The following is a 20,289-nucleotide window of genomic DNA, read 5'->3' as shown; positions in this document are numbered from 1 at the left end:
GTAGTCACTGATTAAACACCAATGCTGAAGATTGAGGAAGAGAAAGCCGATCATGTTCCATCCGATGGCGTCGGTTGGCCTTGAAGGGAAGACGGTGTCGCCGTTTGCTTTCGTTTTACTTTTTGGAGGGAGAGGGAGAGGAACGTGCGTACGTTATGCCAACGGGTGTGTTCATCCCTCTCTCTTTCTCCTTTTATATACGTTCCCTCAAAAATGAAACGTGCCCCTTCATCGATGGGCCCTAATAAAGTGGGCCGGGCTTTCGGAGCCCAACATGGGCGGACGGGCCTTAAGCCCATCATAAAACCATCATAGACGATAGGGTGAGCACGGTTCGGGTAGAGCAGAGCCAGGAGAACCGGCCGGAGGTTGGCTCGGTTCCGGTTCCCTTTTTGGGAACCGGCGTTCCGGTTCCAGTACCAGTTCCCATGAGAATCGGAACCGGAGCAGAAACAGTCAGTTTTTAAAATAAATAAAAAAGCCCTCACTTCCCCCACGTAATTTCCCCTCCTTCTTGGATTCTCCCCCTTTCCTTTCTTTTTCTCTCTCTCTCTTTCTTTTCTCCATTTTTTCCTCCTCCGTCACTTCACCCCAACTTTTTCTTTTCTTCTCTCTCTCTTTCTCTTCTCTTTCCCCCTCTCTCGGCGGCGAAACCCCTTCTTCTCTTCTTCTTCTTCTTCCTTCCTCTTGTTGAAATTCTTGCTTCACCCACCACCCACGCCTTCAGCTGACCCTACTCACCACCACCTCTTGGCCACGAACCACCACCACCCACCGCCGTCCGACGAGCCGTCTCGCCGTTGAGCCCGACGAGCTGTCGCGCCGCCCCGCCGTGGCACGCCGGCCCCGAAGCCACCTTCACCACTCTCGCGCCGTTTTTGCTCGTCGTGTGCCCGTCAGCCGTCGTTGCCTAAAATCGCCACCGCTCCGCCAGAACCGAGCCTTCCCCTTGGCCGTGGGTTGAGCTACGACCGCCGCCTCGTATTCACCGCGCCATCCATGCCATAATTAGTCGTGCATCCACCATAAGACCGTGGTTGATTCAAACATTTGTGTCCGGAAAGTGAGAGTGTCCTTCTGTTAAAAGATGTCTCGTTGCTTCTATTGTGACATCCGCCCATCCGGGCTCAACAAACTCTACCGACAACATCTTTTCACTTGTTTTTATTTTCATTTTCTGGGACCACTTATTAAGTGATTGCACATTAGATGCATTTGTTATGTTGCACGAGAAGTACGAGCCGTGCAAAGGGTCAAGCAACGTAGTCTCGAGCTGATGGGGGTGGAGGAGGAGGAAACATTGATGGACGCTGTCCGCCGCAAGTCCGCTTTAAGGATCCTTCGAGGAACCCGCCCGCCGTGGGCATGTCCGTAACATGAACCGAAAACTGTGGTGAAGAGTCACTCCTTGGAGCCAAAAGGTGGAGCGACGACATTTCTCAACTAATCACGACAAGAAGTAGATCAGCCAGCACATGTTGATGGGTGATCCTTGGCCCTTTTGTCAACTTCGTCTCATCGACGCTCAAGGAAAAGGACCTGATTTTTTCCCAAGGTAAACCCCCATTTCTTGTGTGCCGCAATATGTTTTGTTTTCTAACTCGTAGAAGTAATACATTTGCAAATAATGCCAAGGTCATTGTGAATCCAAAAGGAGAAATGAAAGGTATAGTTCTCTTCACAACGTGCAAAGGTTTTCATGAATTTACATGCTTTGATTCAATGAACTCAAGTGGAGAGTTATTGAGCAAGATAACATATCCAGAAAGGGAAAAAGCAAGGATACTTTCACAGACTAGCTTCGACAAATAGTGTGGTTTTAGAGGCAAGACGAATTTGACCGATGAAAGCTTTTGGCCCGACTTTTTTTAAATTAGAGTCGCCATTGTGGACAATGTTTCTCCATGATCCTTGTATCTCATCCTCTTCTAATAATTTTCAGGTTCATTGGCCATCGGTCCGATCGAGAAAGAGTGCACTCCGTGGCCGAGAATTGCCAGTGCAGCCAATGCCATCGTCTGAGAGTTGCACTTATCTTTTTTGTTCATGTTATTTGTTTTCATACTGTGGTTTGACATTGCCAGTGAAAGTAAACCTCAGATTGTCTCTTTTTGAAGTGTTGTCATGGTTTTAGAAGATTTAAGTGTATCCATTTTAGATCTTGGGTTCTTTTCTAAGTCTTTCGACTGCGTTGTTCTCGTTTATTTCCCTCACGGCTAAAGATTGATTGCTTCTGGTCATACAAAAGGTTGATGAAGTATTCTCGATGCAATTGATGCGTATGGGTGATCGTGGTCTTGATCTCACCCTGGATATCAGCTTCTTCCAGGGGAATGGTGGAAACCTTAGAGTTCTCAAAGCGACATGTGCGTCACGGAAGTAGTTTGAGGGCAATACTAGGGAACATTATCTTGATTTCATTTTTCTTTCGTTTATACTCTATAGCTCCATATATTAATGAGGAGGCTTAGATTATTACTACTTTGTGACTTCCAATGGTATCCGTATCCACTAAAAATGCTTTCTCGTGCAGGAAACTCGCCGCATCCTGGGTGATCTATCTGCTCAAGGTTTATCAATGACATCCTGGACAACCCCTCCTTGGATTGGTGCTTGAACTGGGATGTTTCTAGGATTTTATGCATCAATCTAAAGTTCTGGGTTATGATATGGAGATATTCATGTACAGATATGCCAAGATTTTGTGCATGTTATTCCCTGCTTATGTGCTGCTTCATGAATGAAGCTTTAATTAATTCACAACCTTGTGGGTATCAACCTAGAGTTTTCTGGAACAGTGCTTGATGATGCATGTTGTCGTGCTATTTTAATCCTACGAGCCTAATCAACAATCGTTTGAAAGAGCTTTTCAAATCTGAAATGAACCAAAAAAAAAAAACTTGTTGGAACCCGGAATCGATCCGGAACCCGGAACAGGTAGGTTCCGGTTCTTTGCCCGATGGAGAGGCCCAAAGCTCCAAAAAATGAATACGCACCCGCAGTGAAGCTGTGTTCCGACGAACCGAACCTAACCGAACCGCTCACCCCTAATAGACGAAGTTGAATACGAACATGAACAAAATTGAAGATGAAGACAAAGAAGATGAAGACGAACATGAAAGAGGAGAAGGGATATGGCGGTTCTCAACGAGGATTTGACCAAGATTTGTCCACATTGACTTCAAAGTTTTAAAATGCCACGTCGGACATAAAATTTAATAAAAACACCACATAAAAACGAATCGCCAGAATTTGTTCTAGGGCATTTAAGTGACAATGTGGCGCTCAAGTGACCACTCAAAAGGTTTCGGCATCAAATGAACATCGTTGAAAGTTATAACATTTTTAATATTTTCTTTTCTCTATATCTATATTTCATGTCATTGCAATGTCAAAATAGGACTAGTAATTCAGTATTTATAGATATCAGTTTTTTTTCTTTTTTTTTTGGATAGATTTGACCGGTGCTAAAAAGGTTTCGCCAGAATTTTAGTTGTGACATCCAAATATAGCCAAAAATTTGGATAGGATTTGACCGGTGCTAGATTTATCACACGAGCGAAATGTTGTGCATTTATTTGATATGTTTGAAAGTTTATGTCCAAATCATCACAATTGCAAAAGGATATTTCATTAGAGACATCGTCCTTTAGAAAACATCAAGTAATTCTGCATTCAGCTTTTTCTCTGATGTGCGGTGTCGGACCTCGTAATCCACTACAAATTGTCGACTTGTATCGTGCCCGTCAACTTCACATAAATCCAACATTAGAAAACGAATTAGACTTCCAAAAGTTAAAATAAATAAATAAATAAAAAGAAGTAAAAAGCCACTTTACTTGTTTTTTTTTTTTTTGGGGTCGGACACTTGACTAGTAATAAGCAGGGCATTAAAGTGCTTCCGGCACGATGCCCAAAAAAACACATGTGATTATTTTAATGAAATCTTTCTACAATCGAAAAGTTGTATCATAAATATTCTTTTTTGGTAAAAAATATAGAGAGGAGAAAAAGAATACAAATAAAGATTTCACAGTCTTATCTGTTTTTTCAAAACATTTCATACTTACAATAACGCGTTACTTATTTGAAAATATGGTCCTTTTCTCTTTTATCTTTCCAGAGAAAATGTTATAATACGTTATACTTTTAATAAAGTTCACCACACTACCTTTTTTAAGTTGACAATTTACACATTAAAATAACCAGTAATCTACTTTTCATGAAAAAAAGATCACTGCTGACTCGCTTGATAAGTACATGACAGTACATGTGTCATTCGAAAGACACCCGGTTAACATAAAACGAACATAATTTGACAATCAACTTGAATCCAATTAGGCTCTGTTTTGTTCACAAAAAAAAGAAATATTTTAATAAATATTTTCTTAAAATTAATTATTTATATCACTTAAAATAATTAGTCAATGACAAATGCTTTCATTATTTTCCCTTTGTACTCACCATCCCACGGTAAAGGCATATTTAAGGCTCAATTTGTGGCGGAAAATAAATGATTTGAAAAACATTTTTCAAAAAATGGTTCTAAGTTATCATTTATAAAAATAAATAAACAAAAAACATTTTTGTTGTTTATAGAAATGTTACCATCTAGCCATTTACTTCCTAATAAACCTACTTTCTTCAAGCTAGTTAATATTTTTTTCCACTTGACTGTATAAGTTCCCTAAAAATCGCCAACTCCATGAAACTTTGAATTATGAACTATCTTTCTATTTAGTGCTTGAGGCTTAGTGAGCATCTTGATCCTCATTGAGCGCGTGTTTTGATTTATTGTTGGAGCTCGTGTTCATGCTTTTGGAGTTGTCGCATAATAGACGACATAACTATAAATTTTGAGCACGAATTAGGTGCAGCCAATGTGAGCTCAGCTCACGTGCACTAATGATCGAGTAAATTTCATGTGAGGTTCATTTTATCCAACGGCTCACACGGACCTATGACGACTTACTAAAGTAAGGGGCACCATAGATGCACCAATTCTTTCTTCATGGTGATGTATCTTTCGTAGTCTTCAATTGGGATAAGAAGAAGCTGGAAGATATGGGCGCATTTTGTTTGTGTTTATGTTCAAAAGTAATTTAGGGAACAAATAAAAAACTATTTCTCAATACGGGAAACAATTTTACCGTAGTTACGATTAGTAAACTTGTTCCGGGAATAAAAAAATTATAAAACACGGGAAATTTGTATTTTTTTTTTTTTAATTTTTTAATAGTTTTATTTTTTTTCTTTTTTTCTTCTTTTTCTTTTTTCTTTTTTTTTTTCTTTTTCTTTTTTTCTTCTTTTGGCCGATGGCCTCGCCCGCCCACGGCGAGGCTCGCCGGCCGGACGAGGCCAAGCCTCGCCTTGGTTGGCCAGGCTCGGCCTCGCCTTGAGGGCAAGCTCGGGCTCACCCAAATCCCAAGTGAGGCCGAGCTCGCCCAAACTCATCTACACCGGCGGTGGCCTATGCGAGCCGAGCCTCGCCGATGGTCGGCGAGCTCGGCCTCGACAGCGTCACCCGGCCCTCGACGGCCGGTTGCCGGCCATGGCCTGCCGGTGACCGGCTAAAGAAAAAAAGAATAAGAAATGAAGAAGAATAAAAGAGAATAAAAGAAATGAGAGAGAAAATTTGTTCTTAAAAATTTGTTCAAAAACAGAAACAAGTTTTTGTTTCTTGTTTACGATTTTAATTTTGTTCCCGGAGCAAAAAAACAGATTTGGAACAAAAATGCAAACAAACGCGTTTAATATTATTTTTGTTCCGAACAAAACGAAAATCTGTTCATTAACAAAAAATAAAAGTGCAACCATGCACGCCCTAGTGAAACCTTTTGAACGCGTGCTTTACGCCTAGAATGTAGATGGAAAGCTTTACAACTATGAAAAAGAAGGAAATGGTAGAATTGACCCAACAAAATACCTTATTATAAGTAAATATTTATATTCTTATACAAAGTTGAATTCCAATAAAGAGTGGAATGACGGTCGATAACACCCCCCGAAGTCACCAACAAACATGCGGCCTTGATGGTAAAGGAATTTTATGAGTGAGGCAGAAGATTATCAGGTCTGGAATTCGATTGAGCACCGTGTACACATATGTAGGGAAAAGTATCAAAATAGTCCTAAACTTTTTATATCGATATCGATTTAATCCTAAACTTTTAATTTGATCAATTTAGTCATAAATATTTTCACATTAGTACCATTCGGGGCCCATCTCGCGCCGGCCTAAGGTTAAGGAGAAAAAAAGAGAAAGAAAGGAAAAAAAGAAAAAAAAAATAATTTAAAAATCTGAAAAATATATATATATATATATATATAATTATAAAATTTGTCCACATTGTGCCACATAAGATCGCTGGTGGCGCGTCGCAATTTAAATTAAATTAGCCGGGATGAACCGAATCGATATCAATGTGAAAATATTTAGGACTATATCGGTCCAATTAAAATGTTTGGACTAAATCGACCGATACAAAAGATTTAGGAATATTTTGGTATTTTTCCTGCATATGGACAAAAGAGAGGAAGTGAGACCAAAAAAAAGTCTCACCGCTGATAAATGGGCAAGATTTTGCGGTCTGTAAATTTTACTCAATCAAGCAAATGCCAGAGATGAGATCCTCTATGCTCATCTGATCTTGGGTGACACCCTACGCATGTCAATCTTAATAACGATTTGTTTCAAATTTATGATTCGAATCTGAATGAAAACTTCTATAAAGACACGCGATTACAATAAAAGATCTTGAGCTGCTTTCGAAATTTAAGTGCAGGGACAAAGCTTCGAGATCTTTTCAGTGCGACCGATAATGTGGAGGTTTTGATTGACGCGGACCAATTTAACATAATTTTTTAATCTGGCTTTCTCAAACTCGAACTCAGCTTAATATGACACTTTCAAGTTTGAAATCGACTCTTTAAAAAAAAAAAAAAGAGCATTGCAAATTATATTTCCAAATAAATAAATAAAATCATCTTTCTTATTTCATGATGTAAAATTATATTTTTGCATCAATTTATATAATATAATTACTCGGTAAGACTTACTAGCTATTTAATGTTTTAAAAAAATTGATTTCATCTCTACATAGAATTAGTTTTTGATATAACTCATCGGCTACTGAATACAAACTCGTGTTGGCGATGCCATGATTCAGTACAGGACCACCCACCTCGCAAAGAGTGAGGTCTCTCACTTTAAGCTACTTTACGCTCTGTTTTCTTAGGAAAATAAAGATTTAGAAAATATTATCGATAAAGTAATTGTTTATATTGCTTAAAATCATTAATCATTGAAAACAGTTTCAGTATCAATAATAATAATATATATCTGAACATATTTTTATAGACAATAAAAATAAATTTATTTAATTCATTTTTGTAAGGGATATAAATAATACTTTTACGGAAATATTTTAAATTATTGAACTTTTCGCATGAAACAAACACAACTTTTTATGAGTTGCCGAGTGTTTTGCTATTTGGTTTTCGAAAGCGGGAGCCACTTAGAGACCCAATAAGATCAGTAGGTTTGGTTCGGTTCCCAATTTCATAAAAATGGAGCTGGTGATTTTGATTCGGTTTGAGCCAGGCTTTATTTTAAAAAAATGTATATATTTTTAATTACTTAAAAATAGCAATAAATCTTAAAATAATAATTACTATAGTATTTTTGAAATATTTTTTTTTTGCTAAGTGGCCAGTTTATTGGACCAGACCGGACCGCTTGGTTCAATCCCTAATCCCAAAAAATGGGAAACAAATCCTCCAGGTCCGGTTCCCGATTCCTAGAGTAGAACCGGACCAAACCGGGAATGGAACCGGAGTGAACTAGGAACCGGTCACCCCTCCTTGGGGGCTCAAATTGGCATGTGACCGTCGTTGGTCGCACGTGATCGGGGCATCCGCGAAAGGTAGGGTGGGGTCAGGGCGGGAAAGCTGGTGACGGTATATTATTGTCTCTTCCCGCCTCGGGGCAGGCCTTCCGTTTAAAAATTCAACCCTCGGTTTCTCTCTTTTTTTCTATTTATTTACTTTTCTCGTGAAATATCGACGCAAAAAATGAAATTAATGTAAACCCTATAAAGAAAAAAAAAAAAAACCCCACCGTTTCAAGAACTCCCGTCTCTTCCCGTCTCCCAAATCATCCCATCTCTTTCCTTCTCTCCTCCGGTCGTTCCGCCGGCCGCGACGTTAGGCCACCACAAGCCGAGCTCGCCGGCGGCGACCCGCCTGCCTACGCCGTTAACCCCAAGGCTCGTCGCGGCCCTCCTTGACGCCTCGGCCGCCGCCACCGCTCGTGCTTGTCGACTCATACTCCGGCGTTGCATCAAGTATCAATCGGTTTTTTCCCTTTCTTTTTCTTCAGTTCTTTTTGTGGGTCAAATCTTTCTTCTTCTTTTTTTCTTTTTGCTGATTTCTAGCTTTTGTTTCATGGGTCACGTTTCTTGCTGTCGCTCTATCTGATGTGCCAAGGTTTTCTTGGTTTGCGCGTACGTTGTTCTTTAGCATTTCGGCGGTTGCCTAATTTCGTTGTCCCAGTAGTGGTCGAAGTTTGGATGATCGTAAAGAGCAGGCTTTAGATTGATGTAATCTGTTCAGATTATGAGGGGACAGAACTTGATGCTGTGAAAAACAGAGGCGGATTGTGAAAGACAAGTAGAAATGTTAATGTTGTTTTTTCACTCAAATGTTATAACGATGACAAATATTTTTCAGCTTTATATTTGGTGCGAAAGAAAAAGTATAATAGTGTTCAGAGTTACCATTATTCTCACCACTCAATGCGTTTATGTGCATTTATCGTAAAGTTTGTACTTTGATCTTGAATTTAAAGGAAGCCTGCCAAACGCGCAGGTCTAATTTGGAGTTCTATGATCATGTTTGGTTTGACTACTACTGCAGGATAATGGAGTTCGAGGACGGGTATTCGGCGCAGAAGCTGTTCCATCAGGTTACTCCTACACATATGATGACGTCATCTTCCTCCCGGGGTATATAGGATTCCCAGTGGAACAGGTTGACCTCTCCACCAAGCTCACCCACATCTCCCTCAACATCCCATGCGTCTCCTCACCAATGGACACTGTCACAGAATCCTCCATGGCCCGAGCCATGGCGGCTCTTGGCGGCATTGGCATCATTCATGCCAATATCCCTCCCTCTGAGCAAGCCTCCCTGGTCAAAGCGGCCAAATCCTCCCGCTTCCCAGTCCTTTCCAATCCTGTCTTTCGATCCCCCTCCGATTCCATCATCTCCCTCGAGTATTTTGCTGACGCTCCTTGCATCCTGGTCACAGACTCCGGTGATTGCCGTGGAAAGTTGGTGGGCTATGTGACCAAGTCTGGTTGGATGAACCTCACAGACAAGGAAACACGGTTGGCTAATTACATGGTCAAGTCCTCTGATTTGGCCCCTTGGGATTGTGATTTGGCAAAGATGATTTGCTACTTTGAGGAGAAGGCAGGGAATGAATTTACGCCGATAGTGAAGGGAGGAGAGAGATAGTAGATGTCGCAGGGAGAGGGATGTGGAGGTTGAGAGGGTACCCCAGATTGGTGGGAGGGGTTCAGTGGATGCAAATGGAGAGTGGATGGTGGGAGCAGCAATTGGACAAGAGAGGCCGATAAGGAGAGGCTGCAGCACTCATCAGGCTGGTGTCAATGTGGTGGTGCTCGACAGTTCTCAGGAAATTCCCTTTATCAGATTGACATGATCAAGTACGTGAAGAAAACGTGCCCTGAGTTGGATGTCATTGGTGGCAGCGTTGTCACAATGTACCAGGCAGATAATTTGATCAAGGCTGGGGTTGATGGTTTGAGGGGTTGGCATGGGGTCTGGTTCTATTTGTACCACCCAGGAGGTCTGCGCCGTTGGACGTGGACAGGTATAACTTCTTTATAGACTATTTCTTTGTTTTTCCATTTACTGTTGTGCTGAGATGATGGCATGAGTACTGTCCTTGAAGTAATATCGTTAATGTTCATTTAGATTGTTTCCCTTAAGCACTCATTCTGATTAAGATTTCTTTAATTACCTCATTTGTGTAAACTTTTCAGGCTACTGCTGTCTACAAGGTTTCATCCCTTGCTTCTCAATATGGTGTGCCAGTCATTGCTGACGGTGGCATTTCGAACTCAGGGCACATCGTCAAAGCTTTGTCCCTCGGGGCATCCACTGTGATGATGGGAAGCTTCCTAGCTGGAAGTGCTGAGGCTCCTGGTGCTTACTACTGTTTAAGTGTAATTTTCTGCTCTCAGAAGATGCCACATTTGTCTCATTGGTGAAAAATGATCTCTCTTTCCTTTATATATCTCTTTTGGTATTGACATGTGGTGTGGTCAGATGAAGAACTTTGAATATCTTGCTGGAGCGTTTTGTGAGTCTTATGTCTTTGTATTCTGCACCATGTTACATCTTACTATTGAGAATGAAACCTTATGTCTTGTTTGCAAGTGGTTATGAATTACTTTTGGTCAATTGAACATTTCCTTTTCACGTGATCTCTAATTAAAATTTTTTATAACTTTCCTATGCATAGATACTCTGTTGGTTAGAGTTTCAAAATGAAGCTTTCACTTGTTCTGTCTTTTGTATCCTCTAGCATTTGAAGAAATAAATGCAAAAATTGAGATCATAAACCTTTATTAAAACCAAACTTTTGGCTTAGGAATTATACAGTTATTTCTTTAGCAGTAATTTGATTAAAATCTTTCAGAAGCACTTAAAAAGGAAAGCTGAGAATTCTATTAGTTTCTGTCCAAGAACAGATCCAAACAAATATTTGATATGTCATTTGCGTTCCTGGGGTTAACATGGCAGGCATGCGTTATACTTCATAACTTCTGTTTACATGGACTTACAGGTACCTCTTGCCTTCCCAAGCCAGCAAAAAGAAACTACTTCTTATATATGGCTATCCTTTTTGGAACATGTCAGCTTGTCCTGTCACGTGACCCAATGGATACAGGGTTAAAATTTTGCTTTTATCTAGCTTCGCAGCAGAATTAACTACCGTGTGCATCACGTAATTGATACAAATGCATAAAATTGATTTAGTCTAAGTGTTGATTTGGCTGTCACATGAAAAGTTGGTTTGTAGACTTGGTCTTTTTTAAAATTATTGTGTCAGCAGAAACCTTTTGGCAATTGAACAGATAAAGTTTGCATTTATGATCTTTGTATGAACTCTTTTGGTTCCTATGGATGATTTCTTCTGTCCTATTTTAGTGAAGTGTCTTTTGGCTTATTCAGGATGGCCGTCGATTGAAAAGTACCGAGGCATGGGTTCACTTGAGGCGATGACTAAAGGGAGTGATGCAAGATACTTGGGTGACACATCAAACTAAAGATTGCCCAGGGGGTGGTTGGGGCAGTTGCAGATAAAGGATCTGTCTTGATTTTGTCCCTTATACCATGCAAGCTGTTAAGCAAAGGTTTCCAAGATCTTGGAGCTCAGTCTTTAAAAGATGCTCATGACATGACAAAAACAACACTGAGGCTAGAGGTATGGTCATTCTATAGTGTTACAATTTCTAAAGAGGTTTGTTTTGGTTTTTACTTTTCTCAAAAGTTTTAATAAGTTGTCTGAATTTTGGTTGGTGCTTGAAGTTTAATTGTCTGAAAAAGATCACAGGACATTTTCTCTTTATTTGCTCGGAATCTGTCGAATGGTGCCGTTAGGGTAATTGTTAAGTAATTAATTAAGGGAGCATTACAGTTTATGATGCTTTAAAATATTATATAGTAGGCTCAAGGAGTGCCCAACAGGATCCTTTATCCGAGAGCATTCCCTTTCTCTTTGAAACATTGTTTGTTGAAGGAGAACTGAGAGATTATTGTTTTCCTCATGAATAATGTTGTTTGAAATCTTTTGATGAAACTGGGGAAAATGGCACTATCATATGGGTATTTACATTAACAATAACAGTACCCATTCATCATTTATTGTGTAAGTGAACGCTTGTTATAAAATTTCCCATTGCAAAGAGCCTTATGGGGTATAATCATCGTGAAGAATCCTTGACCGGTAATGATTGATAGAATAATTTTAACATGATTGTTGGAAATTTGTTGCAATAGAAGACACTTCCAAATATAACTGAACACTGAGAGAATGTGGCCCTCTATGTCCTTTCTTTCCTTATAGACTACAAAAGGCCGATGGATCTGATTGATAATTTAGCTGAACTTCACTGTTTAGCATTCGTGTACCTCTTGCCTGATTTACCATTAGAAAGCCAAACCTCGTACCATATGGAAATTAGATCATAACAGCCCATTGTTTGTGGTGGAAGCTTTAGTGAAACGAGTAATTGTTTGGTCTGTTTGTAACCTCTCCTGTGCTTATGAGGCTTATAATTGTGCGGTTCTCTTATGCTCTTGTTTTGTTACAGGTAAGAACAGGAGCTGCACAAGTTGAAGGCGGAGTCACGAGCTGGTCTCCTTTGAAAAGAAACCGTTCTGAGATTCCTCTTCCTGTTGGAAGTTGATCTTGCCAGGTAAAGCAATATCAAATTGAAGGAGCTGGCAATTGAATGAGCCATCCATTGTGTTATTGGCATTGAATGAGAAAGAACTGTTAGGGAGTAGCTCATGGTCGCCAGAGCTGTCTTTGCTTTCGTTTGGAACTTATCTCAGAGCTTTTTCTTTTTTCTGGCCCTCACTTATCTTAAGGTAACATGGCAAATTATATCAAAGCTATTTGTCTGCGATTCTTACATGAGGATAGGCAGGGTCGAAGCGGGGCAGAGCCGGGGTGGGTTTTTATTATTTAGTAGTTCCGCTATTAACTTGATCAAGATCTGTACCATTCACATTGTATTTTATCGCATTTTCAGTTTTCATTTTCACAGACAATGGAAATGAAAATATTTTGTCTTCATTTCTGTTTTTTCTTGAAAATGCATTTGGCCTATATATTTTTATCACTGCAGAATCACATGTGATTACCCTGGAATGAATTGAAATATATACTGAACAGAGAGTTTTGATGAAATGTATCTCACGTAACATAATCATAATTTCTCACATACCAAAGAGGGCCTTAGGTCTGGTCCATCAATTTGTCTTTCAGCCTTGTTGGATTCCCTTTACTTGGTGGTCCATGCTCTTTGCACGCAGTTCTACTTCTTCCTTGGTCAACTTACCTAATCTTTTTCCCAGTTTCCGTTTCTTTTCTCTAGTTGCGTGCCTGTTGTTTGTCAATTTGATTGTTTTTGTCTTCGTTTTGTCTAATTAACAGTAATAAACAACAATCAAGCTTTTATCCATTAAGTGGGATCGGCCATAATGAATCCTGTCACGTCATTGCGCTTGATTCTTTATTAGATGTTCCGATTCTTTCTTCTCATCTCTCTACATTCTTCCAGCCCCATCCCTGCTCCTTTCAACGAATGGATCCAATCCTTGATCGTCTACTCGCCAGGGCGTTGAAGGCCTTTTGTTCAAACTGGCCAAATCGTCCTCCTATATGCACAGAACGAATCTATATATCCGCATGAAAGGCGCAACAACGTTGATCGCATCTAATAAAATGTAAATTGCAAGAGCTTCTGTTGATTCGCATGCGATGCTTTAACCAAATTTCATGCAGACAGTTTCGTTACAATGCAGACAGCTCATAGCGTCGGCTTGAACTTAAACAGATGAGGCTGTGTGAGGACACGTATGAAACAATCTGAAGAAAGAAACTTAAAACAATGTTTTGCTGAAGTGGAAGGAAATTTGCAGCTTTGAACCATGTCTTCTTAAACCTCCTCTAGTCCCAAATCCTTCTTCAGAGCTTTGGACCTTGTCTTGTCTTCTCTTCTTGAGACCCTCCCACCCTATTCGAAGGGGGTCATCATATGTTCAACCGGTTCCTACGACAAAACCGGACTCCAATGATTGATTCACTTCCAAAGATTCTTTAACTTCTGAATAACAAGCTTTAGTTCGTAAAGCAAACGTCATAACCGCACTAATCAACAAAAATGTACATAAAAACCTGCTTCACTGTTGCGTCCAAATATCACAGCTCCATACCATACAAAACAATGACACTGCTTAGAGACCCAATTAATGAAACCTCACTAACCTTCATGTTCAAATTGTCCTTATATGTCGTATACCTAATCCACCAAATCACGCCAAATCTTACCCAATTGTCATACTTTTTATCACTTACTAACTAAAAACAAGAAGAAAATGATGACGCGAAAGTTTTTAACGTGAATATGGGTGCGAATGAAAATGCGAAATCCTGCAAATTACCTGGCCCGAGTGGCCCTTATTTAGCTTCTGGGCTTTGCACTGCATTCTATATTTCGAGCCGGGCCTTTTAGTGTCGATGTCCGAGCACGCAAATGGCTCGGCCCGAAATATCTTAGGGCGCGTTTGGTAACGATTACGTTCGGGCGGTTACGATCGGGCGGTGCTTTTTGTACATTAGGGAAGCGATTACAGCATTTAAATAGTTTGGTAATTGTCCAAATTTCGATTCGGAATAGGGTTGCGTTTGGTATCGTGTTCATTAATTGTTCCAAATCAATTTCTTTTAATTTTTAAATAATTTTTTACTTTTTTCCTTTGTTTTCTTTTCTTTTTTTCATTTTTCATTTTTTTCTTTTCATTTTCCTTTTTTTCTTTTCTTTTTCTTTTTTTTTCCTTTTTCTTTTCTTTTTCTCATCTTCTTCTTCTTCTTACGTAGGCGACCTCCTCCTGGAGCGTCGCCCTGCCACCAGCGGCGGGCCCTCGTCGGCCGGCTCACGGCCAGCGGGCGGGCTCGCCTGCCCGCCCGAGGCTCGGGCGAGGCCGGATCTCGCGAGGCCGAGCCCCCACCAGGTGGCCGGGCCGACCTCGTCGGGGTTGGGCGAGGCTGCCGGCTGCGGCGGGGGCACGAGCCTCGCCTAGCCACCCAGGTGGGCATCACGAGCTCGCCCGGCCCCTACCCATCCTGGCGAGCTCGCGGACTCGCTCCCCCAGTACGGCAAGCCTCCAGCGAGCTCGCCGGACCGGCGGACGGCGCGGCCGGCGGTGGCGGACGGCGGACGGTAGCGGGCGTGGTGGATGGCGGTACGCGAGATGGGAAGGGAAGAAGAAAATTTATTGATTTTGATTCTCAAATTCGTTAGAACAAGAATCAACTTTTTATTCTTGATTACATTATTTCCAATCTATTCAGGGAAAAAAATTTAAAACGCGATTCTAGGCGGCGGTTAGGAACAAAATCGGAATTTGGCACTTGTTTGGATGGTTACCAAACATGCCCTTACTTTTCCTATGTTTTTAATTATGAAAAAATTGAAAATTCAAGGTAGATGATTAAAAGCTGTAACAAATTTAAAGTTTAAAGTTGTTGAACATCGAGGTAAATGCGTGGCCCCTCCAAAGCAAACAGTATAAGTGAGAAGATTTTTCATGTGATGGTTCTACCAAGCGACAATGTCACGCGGGGTAAAAAGTTAATCAAGAGTTAATATTCTAAAATTTAAAGTCTATTTGGTAACAATTTTGTTTTCATAAATAATTTCACGTACAAATTTTTTTTTTCTAATTATCTTCTGGACAAGTTTTTGAGCATTTGAGAGAGTTTGATAAGCCAAGCTTGCCCCGCCTTGCCAAGGGCCGGTGATCGACTAGAGGAGGAGGAAGAAGAAAATAATGAAAAGAAAAGAAAATTGCTTGATTCTTAAATTATTTTCGGGAACAAATAAATAACTTTAATTTATTTCTTAATTTTACTCCAAATTTATTTTTAGGAATAAAAATTAATCGATGTTACTAAACAAACTTATTTTTGTTTTTATTCTAAAAAACAAAAAGAATACAAAATCAGTCAAGAATTGACCGGTTACTAAACAGGATCTAAGCGTTAAGATCAGATGAAGATGACGCCGATTATGCAATTGGTCAATTTATCGCATGAGTCGCGTGTGATAAAACACCTAAAATACTTTCCAGGAAACCAAGCCGACGCCATCGTTACGTGGGAAACATCGGATGCTTTCGGAGAGGAGCGGAGGGAAAGGGTTTGAAAATTCACACGCGCACACGACAAGCTTCAGCAAGTGCCACTCCTACGGTCTCGTCTCCCACCTGCCTTTCCACCTACTCTCTCTTTATAAAACCTTCCTTCATTGTATTCACGAAAACTTCCCTGTTTTCTTCGCACACAGACATACAGACATTCCCAGAGAGAGAGAGAGAGAGTAGGCTGCGAGATTTGAGGCAGTGTCCATCATGGCTTCTGCTGCTAAGAGAGGAAAGCCGCCAGGAAGAAAGAAGAAGGAGCTGGAGAGCCACGTCGCCAGCAACTCTCACGGTGATCTCGCTCTATCATCAATTGCATCGTTCACCTCTCGCCTTCTCTTTTTCCTGTGAATTTCGTTTGGTGGGTACTCGCCAATGTCGTTTGGTTTTGCTAGATGTTCATGCATTTGTCTCTGCGTGTGGCTGATCTGATGGCTTATCTTTCGAAAATTTTCAAATCTTGATTTAGCTCGTGACCCTTTAAACCTGTGATGCTGAGTTTTTTTGGGTTTTTGTTTTGGTTGTGGGGTTGGATATTCGGTGATTTCTTTCGTTAATTCGTTTCCTTATCTTGGGGTACTTTTTGGGATTAGAAAATGGTGATCTGATGAGTGATGGCTTATCTGATGGCTTATCTTTCAAAATTTTCAAATCTTGATTTAGCTCGTGACCCTTTAAACCTGTGATGCTGAGTTTTTTTTTGGGTTTTTGTTTTGGTTGTGGGGTTGGATATTCGGTGATTTCTTTCATTAATTCGTTTCCTTATCTTGGGGTACTTTTTGGGATTAGAAAATGGTGATCTGATGAATGAGAACGAGAAGGATAGTGATGGCGGTGTCCAGAGTAATTCCCCGACATCTGAGGACCACCCTCACTCGTTCGATGAGGGCAAGGAGGTTTGAAGAATGGAGAATCGCCGACCCTTCCCGCATGCATCTACGGACAAGCCTCTAGAGCCAAATGCGGCTGTTCAGATTGGTGACGAAATGGAAGCCGGAGATGATTTACGGATTGAGCGGAGGGATGTTGAGGAAGCTGTCGGCAAAGAAAACGATGGCCTAGGAAGTGAGTTAAAGTCTAACGGTATTCTTACAGTTGAGATTGTTGAGAAGGAGGAAACCGAGGAAGAGTCGGAGGGCACAAGCGTCTCCATCGAAAGGCTTAAGGCTGCAAAGGAATTCTGCAATGGAGAGCGAGACTTTGCCCATGGCGAATTCGGCAGAGAAGCCGGTACTTCGCTTGTTTTTGATCAAGTGTAGCCCCAATTTCATGACCCATTTTGAATTTTATGCATTGGAAATGGAAGTCACTTAATAAATTGTTGCATTTTGCTCTGCAGCCTGAGGTACCGATGATTCCAACGGTGGTGCGGAGGACTTCATGGATGAATTTCTGTGGATTGCTCGATCTCATAACTGGATCCAGGACATAATTTTCAGGTTTTCATTTTCCCGTATCCTGGAAAATTGGTATGATGGTTCCATGGCAAAGAAGAGCTATCCATTGCATTCTATAGCTGTAGAAGCAAGGCATTGTAGTATAGCAGTATTCACATGCTTATCGAGGAGTGTCTCAACTCTTTGAGGCCTCAATTGTATCCGTTGAGGCTAGGCTAGTGCCGAAGAACTTGACCATACTCATATTGCATTCCCTCTTTCTATAAATTTAGCTGTTACTTCCGGATACTTACATCTTTCCTATCTAAATAACTGGGTACTTAGCTCGGTCATTGTGAAATTACTCAAGGTCTGTTGTATGCGGGACTGAGGAGTTCCTCTCAGTTCCCTTTTCTTGCTTTAAGACTGCGAGTCACAGCAAACGACGTTAAAGTACTTGAACCGAGAAGTTAGCAGCAGCAGTTTGCTACGGCTCAGGAGCAGTTCTATACTCAGTCACTCTTAGATTATTTGTTCATGCAGAATGAACTTTCACCTATTCATGTTTTGATTGGTTTGGATTACCTTGTTCGCCATTCCTTGTAACAACCGTGTATATGTTGGCCAAAGGGAATGACAGACTTCATTGAAACATACGTGGCTTTCCTTCTGTCGATTCTGATCAACAGATCTGTCGGAGCTTCCTCTGAACGTGAGCTCTCAAGTTTGATTCCTTACATTTGTCATTTAGGATGCAGGAGAGAACTGGAATCGGTTCCGTTGAAAGACAGTAACAAAAGAACCGACGTTTTGTTAGTTTGATGATTTCGATCCCTTACACCCAACAAAAGAACCAACAGTTTGTTAGTTTGATGGTTTCGATCCCTTACACTGGTAAGTGTCCGGGGAATAGGGATGCAGGTGGTCAGAAAATTAGAGGATGGTGTGATCTTTTCACGTGATTTGGATGTTATGATGCTTAGTCCTCGTGCACGCGAAGCGCTTTTCGTACCATTTTGTTCTATATGGTGTTTCAAAGGTTGTGATGTTTTCCCCTGGAAAAGAGACTCGGTATATGTGAAGTACTGGTGTGCTGTATACTCGAAGTTCCAGTGCTTGAATTGCCACTGTGATTTTTCGCTGAACGATTTCACTTTTGACCATTTTGCGAATTTTTTCTATCATCAACTTCGACAATTTCACCCAATTTTAACTATTTTTTTTGTAGCTCGATTGCCTGAGAAAACATAGAAGAATTCAGATATTTTATAGGGAAGAAGTAATTGATAGGGGAAGGGAAGGATAAAAGTAACTACCTTGTTAGTGAAAGATTATTCAAGAATGTGTCTGTAGCCTCCATTTCATGCGGAACACCTCAATTTTCATAACCAATTTTAAGAAAAGTAATTAAATACATTCAGAAAAAGGAGAAAATACAATATAAAATTTTAAATTATACTTACAATGACATCAATATCTCAAAAACCCCAAATTTATATTATGGAGTTTGCCAATTGTGATATCAATACTCCAATTTTTCTGTTGTCTCTTATCATTAAAACTCCAAACTTGTATCAGTCATTATAGAAATAGATTATGAATTTGCGGTGTTGGTTCTACAATAGGCATAGTTTGTGGTTTTGGATGATATTAATCCTAGTAACCAATGGTGGAGTGTATTTACCTCATAAATTCTACCACAACTTGGTTGAAATCCTTACATAATTAAACATCGAGCAAATGAAAATATGCAAAGAATAAGATAGTTTCCTAAAGATATTACTTAAATGATTTCTAAACTTTGGTCCGATGGACAATGTTGTTTTTGAACTTTTAGTAAATATTCAATCTAATTCTTAGGCTATGTGAAAATATTAAATATTATTCTTTCATTAATTTAAGTTAACGTAATTTGCTGATTTGGCTTTTAATTGGGTTGGTTGAATGGTAGATAAAAAAAACAAAGGTTAATGTGGATTATCCGCATAAGATATTTAATATTATTATTCCATTAATTTAAGTTAACAGAATTTGTTTATTTGGCTTTTAATCAGGTCAATTGAATGGCATATAAAATAATAAGGTGATACATGGATTATCCACGTAAGATATTCAACTTAATTCAGGGATATAATAATCCATGTTAGCAATTGACATTGATGATTATTTTTGCAAATTGAACAAATTAAAAGGACTATTATATTTTAATAAGAGTATAATATCTTATGTATATAATCCACATGTAACAATTTTTTTCTTTTGTTTCGACATATCAAATTCGAAGAAAAATCAGCAAATTCGATTTACACGATTAATGAAAGGACAACATTAATTTTTATATAGTTTAGGGAGTAAATTGAGCATGTACTAAAAGTTCATGGATTGTATTAAATAAATTAAAAATCTAAAGATGATATTGCATATTAGGTCAAACTTCTAATTTCAAAATTTTCAAATTGCGAATCAAGCCGGTTTGTCTACTTTTTCATTTAGTGTAAAAAAATAAAAAAATTTGATGATAAAAACATAGACGTCACATCATTTTATTATATAAAAATATTATTTTTCATTAAGATAATCACAATTCAACTCTCGTTGGTACACCTAATACCTTGATAAACCTTCAACTTTAACATTTATCCCCATTTTACCTTTTATCTTATAAAATAACTTCAATTTTAGGTTTAATCCCAATTCTACCACAAATATTTTTAGTCTTATGAAAAACCCTAACTTTAGGTCTTGTCCCAAATGTTACCCTAAAATATTTATAGTCTTATAGAAAATCACAAAACTTTTATTTGAGTCAAATCTACCTATATTAATCATCCATCCAAAATTTCTCATTGACAATTGATAAATGAAAAAACTTCAAAGTACAAGCTTTGTC

General features: G+C 39.6%; 1 protein-coding gene and 1 pseudogene across 1 annotated transcript; both read left to right on the top strand.

Annotated features, from left to right (window-relative positions):
- The first annotated feature begins 8,920 nt into the window (after window positions 1-8,920).
- Window positions 8,921-11,344, top strand: LOC120293249 (annotated as a pseudogene).
- A 4,738-nt stretch (window positions 11,345-16,082) lies between these two features.
- Window positions 16,083-18,053, top strand: LOC120293280. The gene is made up of 3 exons (XM_039312343.1): window positions 16,083-16,315; window positions 16,813-17,253; window positions 17,363-18,053. Exons 2-3 carry the CDS (start codon window positions 16,929-16,931, stop codon window positions 17,365-17,367), a joined length of 330 nt encoding a protein of 109 aa, XP_039168277.1. The 5' UTR covers window positions 16,083-16,315; window positions 16,813-16,928; the 3' UTR covers window positions 17,368-18,053.
- The last annotated feature ends 2,236 nt before the right edge of the window (window positions 18,054-20,289 follow it).

This window comes from Eucalyptus grandis, chromosome 5 (assembly GCF_016545825.1).
Source record: "Eucalyptus grandis isolate ANBG69807.140 chromosome 5, ASM1654582v1, whole genome shotgun sequence".
NCBI classification, from domain to species: domain Eukaryota; kingdom Viridiplantae; phylum Streptophyta; class Magnoliopsida; order Myrtales; family Myrtaceae; genus Eucalyptus; species Eucalyptus grandis.
This window is presented reverse-complemented; position numbering and strand designations above follow the sequence as displayed.

Coding starts and splice junctions, on each gene's coding strand:
- LOC120293280 (XM_039312343.1), top strand. CDS start 16,929: ATGGAGAATCGCCGACCCTTCCCGCATGCATCTACGGACAAGCCTCTA.